The following is a 12,894-nucleotide window of genomic DNA, read 5'->3' on the forward strand; positions in this document are numbered from 1 at the left end:
GGTTGAGTTAATGCTGCCTTCAGGAGGAGGCAGGTGCCTGCCATGGTCCAAAGCAAGGTTTGGGGTGATGCATTCAGGGTTTCAACTCCTCATCTTCTCAGGACATCCCAGCCTGTGATTTTCTGTGTTCAGGTGCATGGCAGAGACTGTGGAGCAGTCACTGCTATAACCGCTCTCCATTGAGCCCCTCTGAGGTCATGGAATCCTTGGATAATGGAAAACCTTACTGCTGCCTCCTGTGACACCCTGCAGTTCTTCCCTGTTTAACCAAGCGATTTCTCCCTTTTTATTTGTCCTCGGCATGAACTTCTCTAGTATTTATTGTCCCGTATCACTGATAGTTCACGTATTTCATACAAATCGATGTTGTGTGTGGGAAACAAACATTTCCCCAAGAAAACCTGGTTGTGTTCATGTGTGCTCTTGTGCCAGCAGCTCCCGCCCAGGCCGGCCCCCGAAGCGCTCGCTGGGAGTGGCGATCCAGGAGAACGCGCGGCTGCTGCCCCACGGCGTGCCCGGCCTGCTCTCGCCAGGCCTCATCTCCCCCACAGGTAACAACCCCTGAGATCACAGCCTCATCTCCTCACGCTGCACAGTGGTTAAAATAAATCACCCCTCAGATCACAGCCTCATCTCCTCACACTGTACAGCACTACAACCCCTCAGATCACTGCCTCATCTCCTCACGCTGTACAGCACTTGGAATAATCCACCCCTCAGATCACCATCCTCATCTCCTCACGCTGCACAGCACTTAGAATGAACAACCCCTCAGATCACAGCCTCATCTCCTCACGCTGTACAGCACTTGGAATAAACCACCCCTCAGATCACAGCCTCATCTCCTCACGCTGCACAGTGGTTAAAATAAATCACCCCTCAGATCACAGCCTCATCTCCTCACACTGTACAGCACTACAACCCCTCAGATCACTGCCTCATCTCCTCACGCTGTACAGCACTTGGAATAATCCACCCCTCAGATCACAGCCTCATCTCCTCATGCTGCACAGCACTTAGAATGAACAACCCCTCAGATCACCATCCTCATCTCCTCACGCTGTACAGCACTTGGAATAATCCACCCCTCAGATCACCATCCTCATCTCCTCACGCTGTACAGCACTTGGAATAAACCACCCCTCAGATCACAGCCTCATCTCCTCACGCTGCACAGTGGTTAAAATAAATCACCCCTCAGATCACAGCCTCATCTCCTCACACTGTACAGCACTACAACGCCTCAGATCACAGCCTCATCTCCTCACACTGTACAGCACTACAACCCCTCAGATCACAGCCTCATCTCCTCACACTGTACAGCACTACAACGCCTCAGATCACAGCCTCATCTCCTCACACTGTACAGCACTACAACCCCTCAGATCACAGCCTCATCTCCTCACGCTGTACAGCACTTGGAATAATCCACCCCTCAGATCACAACCTCATCTCCTCACGCTGCACAGCACTTAGAATGAACAACCCCTCAGATCACCATCCTCATCTCCTCACGCTGTACAGCACTTAGAATAAACAACCCCTCAGATCACAGTCTCATCTCCTCACACTGCACAGCACTTAGAATGAACAACCCCTCAGATCACCATCCTCGTCTCCTCACGCTGCACAGCAGTTAGAATAAACCAATATTGATCCAACTGCCTTGTCCTTCAGGGCTTTTGCAGGCTTTACCAGAGGTTATGCTATTGGATTTTTTTTTTTTTTTCGTGAAAACTCTGTTTTGCTGCTGCAGTGACTGAAATGTAATGGATTTGTAATTTAGTTCTTTATTAATTGTAATTTCCTTACAGGAAATTCCATTAAATGTGTTATTTTAGTAAAAGCAAAAAAAAGCACAAAAAAACCCCAAGCCAACCTGAGAAGCTGAGCTATTGTCTGGGAGGCCTGTAAGAGGCATTTCTCCCTTTGAAATGCATGTGTGTTTTAGTTCTCATGGGATCTGAGCAGCGTGGCTAATGCCTGGTGTATTGTAACCCCATTAATGTCTGCTGGGGAGAGACAGAGATGCTTGTAGGAATTACAGAAGGAACACTTGAAAAGCAGATAAGTCCACGTTGCCACAGTGCATTGTGCTTTAATAATCTCCTTTCAGTATCATAAAGTGAAAAATTAAGCATGAAAATATGTGGAATTATAAACATAATTTAATGCATAGTATTTAATTTCACTTCATTAATTTATTAATAGAGTTTAAATTAAATCTTGTGCTATCCTGATGAGTGTTTTAATTTTTTATTAATTGCTGTGTGCTAAAGGTAAGTTGATTTTCATAATAAAGCTATATTCACAGGCTGTATTTATAAAAGTAATTGCTTACATATTCAACAGGCTTAGCAGTTGTAGGATTGTTATCAAAATCTGGTCTAAATAAACTGTAACTCCCTAATAACCAAACACAGTGAAGTGTTTTGGAGAATATAAAGTCGTAGAATATGCAACAGGAAAAGCAGAATTCAAAGGATCCTTGGTGGGAGTGGAGTTCCATCTCTCCTGATCTCACAGATCACTCTGCTTGCAGAACCTGTGCACTGCAACCAAGGGACACAGAGAGAGCTTTGATTCCCCTGCAGCCCCAGGGATGTCACGGGGAACCTTCCCTGTGGAAAGAGGGAAAGAGCATTCCTAAACAATATTTACAGCAGCCCCAGTGGAGCAGTTACCAAAGTATGAAGGGGCTTGGCCAGAGCCATGTGCCACAGTTGGGTGCTGCAGCTTTAGGCACTGCTCATGTTTGTGACAGGGACCCAGAACTGTGATTTCCCTCCTATATTTAATAAATGAGGGGTTTTTAGTATCTCTGCCGTGTTCTCAGTTCAGGAATTCAATGGATTCTTGTTCATGTTACTACTGACAGACAGGAAAGCACAAGAGCCTCTTGCATTGATCAGTTCTTCTCTGAAATCCAGAATATTCCATGTCACTTTCCACTCCGTGTGTGTGTGTGTGTTTGCAAATAGGACACCAGACTGCCATGCTGCCTCAAACTGGGAAATATTTTAGGATGTGGCGTGTTGGGGGTGCACAGTGAAGCACCACAGACACATTCTGTGTCTCACAGATATTTTGAGTAGCACACAGTTTGAGCAGAAGATGATGAAGTTGAATTTCCAGGCTGTTGGGAGCTGTCTGGAGCCTGGAGTGTGAGTGGGCTCCATCCCTGTGTTTGGCACAGGAGGGGAGGTGTGTCTGGGTGTGTCTGTTGGGGCAGCCACTCCCTGACCCCAGGAAAACCTTGGGGAGTCCCAGACAAAGTGCCTGGACCAGCTGAGGGGGCTTTGGGAGCAGCTTGGAGGGGAAAATGCCCATTTCAGAGCATGGTGGTGTCACCAGGGGCTGCACACAAGGAGGGTCCCTGGGGCTGAGGTGGCCCCAAGAGCAGCAGGACATCTCCTGAGCTGTCACTCAGGGCCACAGCTCCCCAGGGCTCCTGGGGCTTTTCTTGTTCCTAAGGGAAGGACAGGGCAGAGCTGGGGGAGCTGCTGGGCAAGCCAAGGTACCAAAAGAGCCTCTTGTAAACTCCCCAGGGATCTGAGCTGTTCTGGCTCTGGATGGAAGGCCCAAGAGCTGCATCTGTACCTCTCTACACTCAAATTACTGATTTTGCTTTGCTCTGGGTGCCTGCCATACTTCAGGATTGGATTCTTTCCTTTGGCTGAAATAAAAACAGAATGGGTTTTAACACTTGTTACAGAATAGAGGTTTTCCTTCCAGATTTCCAAATGGTGCACAATAGACTGGAATAAAAACTGCTCCCAGCTCCCATGTGGATGTTTGGGTGGCTGTGGGAGGGGAGCAGGACCAGGACTGAGGAGATTTTGCAGCATGGCAGGGTTGGGTCCATCCCTTCCAGAAGAGCAGAGGCTGATAGGGAGGCAAGACAGAGCTTTTACATCTTGAGGACTTCTCCGGTTACTGTCCCCTCTAACTGCAGTGCAATTGCCTGAAGCATTTCCTCTGGAAGTCTTGTCCTTGATAATCCTTGTGTCTGATCTTGCCCATTGTTCCTACAGCACAGATATGCAGATGTTAATGTCAGTCTGCCTACATTATTCTAATTAAAAAAAAAAACAAACAATCACTCTTCTTACGTGGCTCCCTCATTTGCCATGTCCAGCTTAGTTGTTTTCTTCATTTTAGTAACAGGCTCCCCATCAGCCAATGCAGCATGATTCACCCAGCATTGCATTTTTTCATTTCTGCCCCCTCTCCAGGCTGCTGTCAAGGTGCAGTGCAGGCAGTGGGGTCCAGGCTGACTCTGGTTAGATGGATGGGTCTCCGTTGTGGCTGCAGAGCTGGCAGCTCTGTCTGGAGGGGGTATTACACAGTGATGATTGGTAACTTCCTGCAGACTCAGACGAGCCATCTGTGTTTCCACTCCTTGAAATGTGCTGTTATTTTCATCACCCATTTGGTTTGTGTCAGCTCGGTTTACATGGTCATTTTCACATAATAAACAGGTAGTTAAATTAGGCACACTGCATTTTCCAGTGTGGACGGGATTTTTTTGACCTCTTGGCACAGCCAGCTCCATCTACTCTCAGACCTAAGGAACTTGTGAAGGAGCTGCAAGTGAAGCCTTGACCTTTTGAAATGTTTGTAGGTACTTTGCGCCTTGGGGGAATGGGAATATTTGGGTTACATCTGGGTTAGTGCTGTGCTGAGAAGGATGAGGTGGTGTGTGTGGGATGGCCACCCTGGGGAGGGCTGAGGAGACACAGGAACCCTGCCCCGAGTGCATCCTGCAGTGAGCACTGTCCAGTTTATGTTAACTTAGGAGAAAGTGTTTTCCTTTTTGTATTGGTGTAGGAAATGTGGGAACCAGCGTGGTGCCCCTGCCTGCTATGAGGGCAGAGCTGAAATCCTGTGTGTCACAGAGGGATGGTCATCAAAGGCTCAGTCCTTCAAACAATGCCGTGGGATGAAGTGACATGAACAAAAAAAGGGCTTTATCTCCTACTAATGTACAAGTCTTTATCATCAGTGTATCTTAACAAGACAGCTGGGACTTATCTGGGGAATAGATTCTCAGGAAGTTTTGGGGTCTGAAGCATTAGTTTGCTGTGTGGAGAGAAGCTGAAATCTGTTACATGATTGAAGCCCATGGTTCAGCAAACTGTTCATATGGAATGAAGCTGAAGGAGTGGTTGGATCTTTTGATAGTTATCTGTGCAACCCCAGTCCTCCTTCCCCTCATTTAGGTTGTCCTCAGGAAAGGTTAGAAAACCACTCTGCCTTCATGGCAATTTTTTGTCTGCTCAGTCTGTAGAATGGCTGTTCTTAATTTCAAACAAAACCCAACATTTTGGGGCTGCTTCATTTTGTCTTCAAGGTATTGTAGAGGGTGGCTCATGGAGGAAATCATCCTGTCTCTAGAGCTTAGTGAGATGGTGGTGCAGGGCACAGCAGCTGTGTTTTGGGGCAGTTTTTGAGGCAGTGGGATCTCTGTGAGTGCCCATGGCTGTGTCCTGCAGCTGGAGCTGGCAGTCCTGAGAGGGTCAGGGTGATAGCATGAGCCTGTTGGAACATCCCTGTTGGCTTTTTGAGCTGTGGCAGCCTGGCAGGGGCCAGGTGGGGCTCAGCAGAGGGATCCCAGTGAGGATTTAGGGCTGGGGGGTCAGCAGAGGGATCCCAGTGAGGATTTAGGGCTGGGAGGTTCAGCAGAGAGATCCCAGTGAGGATTTGGGGCTGGCAGGGCTCAGCAGAGGGATTCCAGTGAGGATTTGGGGCTGGGAGGCTCAGCAGAGGGATCCCAGTGAGGATTTGGGTCTGGGAGCTGCTGAGGGCTCAGCACAGGGATGGCAGGAAGCCTGGCTGGTGGGGAAACAAGTGAGAAGAGGAAAAAAGTCATTTTCAAGTGGGTACTCAGGAGGAAATCACCTGCATTTCCAATGTGTAAGATAAACTGCTGTTTTCATTATCAGCTACATTAGTTTCACCCCTCTTGAAATGATTCTTCTTTTATTTCATAAGCAGTTAAAATAGACTATCTAAACTCTGTCTAGAGTTTCTAAGAATGCAGTGTTTAAAATATTGACTCATTTGTACAGATACAAATACTTTTTTCAGAACAGTTTTGTCTTATTAATAGTTTAAAGAATCTGTTGTAAACTTAATAGTTTCAGGTAATTAATAATTCAGTGGAGTTAATATTTTAATAGCTGCACCAAGTCACATCATTGTGGGACTCAAATAGAGCAGCTCACAGGATCTGGTAACTTCTTGTGTTCCTTCAGCAGCAGCAGCAGCCTCTCAGTCTTTGTACAGCAAAGGGATGATAGAACAGGATTCTCCGCAGTCTTTGGGCATTTTGATGTGTTATGTCCATGTTGGAGCAGTGAAGGAGCCTGGAGGCTTTTGGGGTCTCTGGTGCCCAGTTGTGTTTGTCAAGGTGGGCACACATCAGCCAGCACAGCCTGTGGCAGCTCCTGCTGCCAGCAATCCCACAGAGCCTTTCCTCACTTGTTAATTTAACTGAGCATTTCTGTGTGTTTACATCCCATTTCTGTGGCTCATTTCGCTGTTTACAATTACCCTTTTTTTCCTTGGGTTTTTTTTTCCTTTTTTTTTTTTTTCCGTAGTCATACGTGACATTTGAAAGTTCCATTTATAATGAGAAACATATGCAGAACTTTGTCACTGTTGGCATTACCTGGCTTGGTAGAAATTATTATTTTTAATCAAAGGCAAACACGCTGATTAAGGATGCCACAACACTCCCCTGCCTATGGGGAACGTTAACAGTTTATAAATTGTTCTTGGTGACAATTCAGTAGTGAATTACTTTGATATATATGGCTAATAAATTAATATGATTAAGTTAATGAGTAGTACAAGTGTTGCCAAACTCCACTCGTCGGGCTTTTAATGCTGCTCCACATTTGCAGCTCGAGCTTCCCCCTGTGGTGAGAGGATCAGTGCTACCTACGCACTGTCATTGTGATAAATGGCATATCCCACAGTGCCCTGCACTCCATCTGCTGTGTCCCCAAAATGAGAAATATTTTATACAAATCACACACTCAGAAGCTCAAAGGACTGTGGAAAGATCTATTTTTTCAAACAATAATAAAAATGCATACGTCTCTTTAGCAACTCTTCATTTTTACTGTCATAATGAATGCAGATAGATTTGGGAAATGAAAGCTGGTGTGAGTTACATAGGAAAGTTATCCACTGCTCAGTAAAGCTGACAAATAAGTTACATGTGCGCTCTTTCATTTTATCATGAAATGTTCTTAGATAAAAAATGATGTTAGAACATCTATTTAACTGGATTTTAAAATTAAAGACCATGTGTGCAGCATGATTGAGTACCACCCATCTCATGGCAGCAGATTTCTGTGCTGAAGGGAGCCTGAATTGGAGTGAATGAGGAATGCAGGATCATATCATTACTCTTTTAATACAGCCATTCACTAGAGTTCTGATAATCTGAGAACTATACTTGGTGAGTGTGAGTCACTCAGTTCCTCTTTCCTTTTCTCTTTTAGTACTATCTTCTTCAAGAATCCATTTTCAGTGTCTGCTCTGTCGGGTGGGACATTACGTTTTTGACAAATGAATAGCTGAAGCTGTTGAGATTTTGCTGAATGGTTAACCTTGTTGTAAATTTAATTTACACTTAGCCTCAGCTACTAATTACTGTCCAAGAAGTGTGAAACTCAGCAATGTACTTTGATTTTTATGCATTTGTAAAAATTGCTTTGGAAAATTAATTCTTCTGAGTTCCTACATCTTTGAAGAAAACAAAGTTCAGTCAGGGTGGTCACACTGAGAGAATTAAGCCTGTATCATCTTGACACTCAGGGTAGGGCTGCACTGAGCTTGCTTTGATTTGCAGGTGGAAGGGAAGCATTTGAAAAATGGCTGGAGTGTCGCAGAGTTAGCAAAACCAGTGAGTTTCCATCTCTCTGTTTGTAGCACCCATGGCATTATTTTCCAGCAGCTTTCCTGGGAGTGTCCTGTCCACGGCACTCTGGTCTGGAGTGATCATCAGGCCTCTCTTCTTCTCTCTTCAGCTGACTTTGAAACCTTTTTAACTCTTTTAAGTTATTGTTAAGAAGTGCCTTGAAGTCATAAATAGCATCAGGAAGTGTGAAGGGGATTTGCCTTCAGCATTCCCTTTTTCTGGAGGACTGTTTTGAAAATAACACTATTATAATTGAATTGGTTTTGTTAGGTTTTATTTTCCTTTACAGTAACTTTGATAAAGCTGAACAAATAGTTACCAGTATCACAAACAAGTGTAGTTAAATGCATCTCGTTGTGTTTGATTCCCACACTGACTGCATTTTCTGTATCCAGCAGGATGTCAAAGCCTCGTTAAACTCAAGTTATCTAAATTCTTAATTCTGTGACTTAAAACATAGTAGGTGCAATTTTATCTGGAAGGATAATACACCTCTGGTTGCAGAAAAATACTGATCCATCATCTACTTGCAGTGCTAAAGGCTGCTATATTTATATAAATAATATTGTCTTGAAATGCAGCTTTCAGATCTGCATTAGATTGGAGTAGTGGGGTTTCCTACAGGAAAGTTTTATAAAACTATATTTTGACAAAATTCTTGATAGAACAGCACTGGTGAAGTTGTGCAGGAAAAAGGAGAGAATAAATCTCACTGGATTAAAAAATAAACATGAATTGTACTTAAATCCAGGTGCTTCCATAGTTCTGGCCAGGTATTGAGTGCTTCCATTGTCATTTTAAATGTGTTTGTGCCCTGGTCCTTGTCCCATAGATGTGGAAATGCTTCAGTGTGATTTAAGATCAGCAAACAAATGATTGATTCAGCTTGGATTATTGGTGTGTTAGCCACAAGTGTTTTCCTTAATCAAGTGTTAACCACAGGTGTTTGCTGCTCCCCACAGAGTTTTGGAGAGCAGGTTCTGTGAGGATGCTTTGCAAAGGATGCAGTCAGTGCCTGGTGCCAGGGTCACACCTTGGCTGGAATGGGGTCTCCTCCTGCACAGGAACAATGTGCAATAAAATGTGATGCCAAGGGCTGGCAACAAATAAGAATTTGTGGTGAACATGAAACATCTCTTTCTGAGCAGTCTGAGGAGGTGCATGTTTTTATTTGGAATCAAGAATAACTGAAATAGATTGCCCGATCACTCTCATGAAGTGAGGTTGTGGTAGGATTTCACTGGAAATGTGTTTGTGTTGTATGAACTGTTTTAGTTGTGCAGTTTTATAAAGGTTGCATAGTTGCATAGTTTGGTTGTACAAACTGTTTTATCGCAGGGGACATTAATTGGTGTAAAGCAAAACAAGCAGATTAATGAGTGCAGTATTTATTGTGCACCATCCTCTGCTGAACCTCTGGGTTTGCTGGTGGCAGCTGCTGTTGCTGATCCTCTCTGAAAGGTAAATGTAGGGCTGCAGTTCTGGGGGATTCAGTCTAGAAACCAAATTCATGCTGAAAATCCTTTGCAAAAAATTAGAAATTCCTCCAGCTACCGACCTCCTGTGACTTGAACATGAAAAGCTGCACTTCAGAAAGAGAAGCATTTTATATAATACATGTCTGAATATAAATGACAGACTTTTTATTAGGAAAAGAAAGCTTTTATTAAAATATAATGATCTACATTGTTTTTATGTAATCTAATGAATTACAGTAAAGGCCTGAGAAATGAGCTGGAAAAGGTAGAGTACTCTCCCATGAAAGCAAGCTATGATAACCTTTTTGTAATTCTTTAACATGTTGAAAGAGTATTTCTACACAGATTTATTAAATTAAGCAAGGTCACCTTTTCATTTTATTAACAGAATTCATTTCCTAGATCATGGACTTTGATTCTGAAAAATGTAGATGAATCATGCACTAACATATGTCAAGCAGAAAATTGGTTGTGAAATGATAAATAATTTTCATGAACATTACATCTTTGTTTTTACTGTTGAACAATTGTAAAAAAGGAAAATGCTTAATTGCTGGGTTTTTTTGCATTTGCATATTGACTGGATGTGAAATAATAATATTAATAATAATAACAACAATAATAATAGTAATAATAATAATAAATTCTTCTAAGTGTATTATCTCTCCTGACTGGGTCAGTCTCAATCCAATATTTGCATAAAAAGAAGAAAATATTCTCTTCCATAGCAATGTAACATTTTGTTCCTTTGACATGCAGTATACAGTCATTACCCTGAAAGGTTAGCTGTAAATAATAACCAGTGAAACTGGGCATATGCCTAAAGATGAGCACATATATTACATTTACCAGTCTGACCCCTGTTCAGCAAAGCAGGAATAAAACTGACATCATGTCATGCAAGTTGTTTAGATGTGTTCCCAAATCTCTGCCTGTATATTACAGTCTTTTTATATAAGATGTGTGAGGAGGACAATTAAATTTAATGGATGTTTCATAAATTTAATGTAAAATCTGCTGTAATTGTTCATAAAGAATTTCATAATCATTCCTAATTAAGAAAAAATGTCATATATATTTCTAGTCCCTTGCAATGACTTTATTTTTTCTGTGTTTGCCTTTGTTAAAAAAGCAGCAAAGCAGAGGCTCTTTGCTGGGATGTGCAGCAGAACGGGGGGAACATCCCAGCTGTAGCCCCAAGCTCTCTGTAAGCAGGGGAGTGAATGGAACAGGTAATTTTCATGGTGCTTGTGTGGTTTCACATACAAAAAGGCAAATGTGCAGCTGTAGCTGGGTCTCACACCAGCAAGAAGCTCCTGGTGCTGGTGCTGGTGCTGCACTTGGCTTGGCCCTGGCAGCCACAGAGCAGGTGACTTCATTACACTGAAATCAGGCAGAAAATGTCCTTTTCTGGCCACTCGAGTGAATCAGTCAAATTATCGAGTGGCAAAACTAATTCTGTGCCTTGGGCCATCAGAGCTGCCACTTCCTATAAGTCAAGCCTTCCCTTAGTGTGAAATTGTTTTTTATTTTATTCTCTTTCATTTATTATGCTTATTTCAGCTTGGTGAATGTGAATTGCCCAGCACTCCAAAGCTGTTTCAGATGTGCAGCCTCCTCGTGCCTGGCTGGTGAAACTGGACTGGTTTTCTTTTAAAGAACTCCTGATCTCTTATGATCTCTGCATTTAAAGTAATAGTTCACTTTTTCAGATGAGAACTCAAATGAGGAGAAGAGTTTGAATATGGTTTTAAATTAACTAAAAGTGCATATGGCTGAGCTCCTGTTTTAAAAGCACTTACAATTCAGATGGGTCACATTTTTAAGAACTAGAAATATATCTACAGTGAATTGTAGGCCATTAAGTACTGGGTAATTTGAATGACTTTGACAGAAAAAATACTTCTTTGGAAAGCACTGAATATTGTTTTCCAGCAGTAAAATATTGCCTTCAATTCTGCCAGAAACAGAGCTGAGATGTGCTGAAAGCACTCATACAAGTGATATACCCTAGGCAGTAATTGGGTGTATAATTCTGTCCAAATGGCAATCCCTCATCTGACTGTGCCCTCTGGTACACGGCATTAACATCTTCCAATAAAAGAAGAGCAAAACATATGGAGGCTTTTATTTCAAGCAAAGAAAAATCAAAAAGAATAATGAGGATAAAAAGCAAAGTGCCTGTGGTGATGGACAAGGCAAGTTGCAGGGGAGATGCTGCAGCAGAACAGCAGAGCAAAACCAGCCTGGAGGCACCTCCCAGAGGCACCAGATACAGCTCCTGTGGGTGCAGGGCAAATCTGGGAGATGTACACGTACAAAATGCTAAAACAAAGAGGAGGGAGCAGGGAGATTGCCTGGACTGCTCACACGGGGCTGGAGCTGATGGGTGGAAGGAAGGGGAAAGGAAGGGAGGTTGAAAGGCTCACCCTGTGATGGAGATGGATGCCTTGCTGACAGTGTCAGAGCAACAGCTGCTAAACCTGGGAGGCGCTTGAAAGAGCATCTCCATTTTGTTAGGTGTGGAAGTCAGGAGGTTATTTGGGCTAAGAACACCCTATTACTCAAATCCAGCTGACCCAGACAAGTTTGCCATCTCGCAGGGGCAATTCAGAGGGCTCTGCCTGGTGGGTTCAGTACCTCCCTTGTCCTGTGGACTCCTGTGTAATATATGGATATATTAATCTTGAGATTTTTTCCTGAAATTCATTGGATTAGTCAGTGTAAAGCTTCAGAAGGCTGGTTTGTGTTTGTAGCTGGGTTAGATTGCTGAAAACTCGTCAGCAGAATCTCTTCTTCAAACCTGTTAAACGTCAAAGAAATGCACCATGAATTGTTTTGGCCTTCCTGTTTTGGAACTGGTTCATTACAAATTTTAATTACAGATAATATTTCTTCAGAGTAGCTTATCAGTCTACATTAGCTAAGCATGAGTCCTAATCCTGTTGAGAATTTGCTCATTTATGGGACGTTTTCACTGTAGATTGCACTCAGGAAAATATCCCGGGTAGAGATTTTTTGCCCATTACAAAATAAAATCGATTTGATTTGTGTAAAAGGAGTTATCCCGTGTCTAAAAGGAGTTATCAAGATTAATTTCATCAAGCAGTTGGAATAAAATACAATAATTTCCTCTTAGTTTTTATATTAAATCTCAGATTAAAAATGAAGTTTTTTCTGAAGTGCAGAATGGATGCAGTGTTGTTGATCTTGGTTTAACTGGGATTCTGCAGATTCATGAGTTAAATTGATGAGATGGAGTAGGTTGGTACTGATCTTGCCATCCAGACATGTAACCATGTCAGTATTTATTTCAGGAGCAGTCTGTGTTTGCTCATTTCTGCACATGTAGAAGAAATTCCAGGAGCTGCTGATGCTTTCCTGCTAGTTGGGTCATTTTCTGGTAGAGGCTGTGAACTTGTGGTATGGCTAAACCTTCCCTCAGTGTCTCCTACATCCACTGGAATGTCTTATTTTCTCTAT

At 42.9% G+C, this 12,894-nt stretch overlaps 1 protein-coding gene across 1 annotated transcript in view; it reads left to right on the plus strand.

Annotated features, from left to right (window-relative positions):
- Positions 1-12,894, plus strand: part of DACH2 (dachshund family transcription factor 2) — a 236,156-nt gene that overhangs the window by 114,793 nt on the left and 108,469 nt on the right. The window contains exon 2 of the mRNA XM_058814170.1: positions 436-551. Within this exon, the coding sequence (XP_058670153.1) occupies positions 436-551 (116 nt within the window). The remainder of the gene's footprint in view (positions 1-435; positions 552-12,894) is intronic.

The sequence above is a fragment of the Ammospiza caudacuta genome, chromosome 14 (assembly GCF_027887145.1).
Source record: "Ammospiza caudacuta isolate bAmmCau1 chromosome 14, bAmmCau1.pri, whole genome shotgun sequence".
In the NCBI taxonomy this organism is placed as follows: Eukaryota; Metazoa; Chordata; class Aves; order Passeriformes; family Passerellidae; genus Ammospiza; species Ammospiza caudacuta.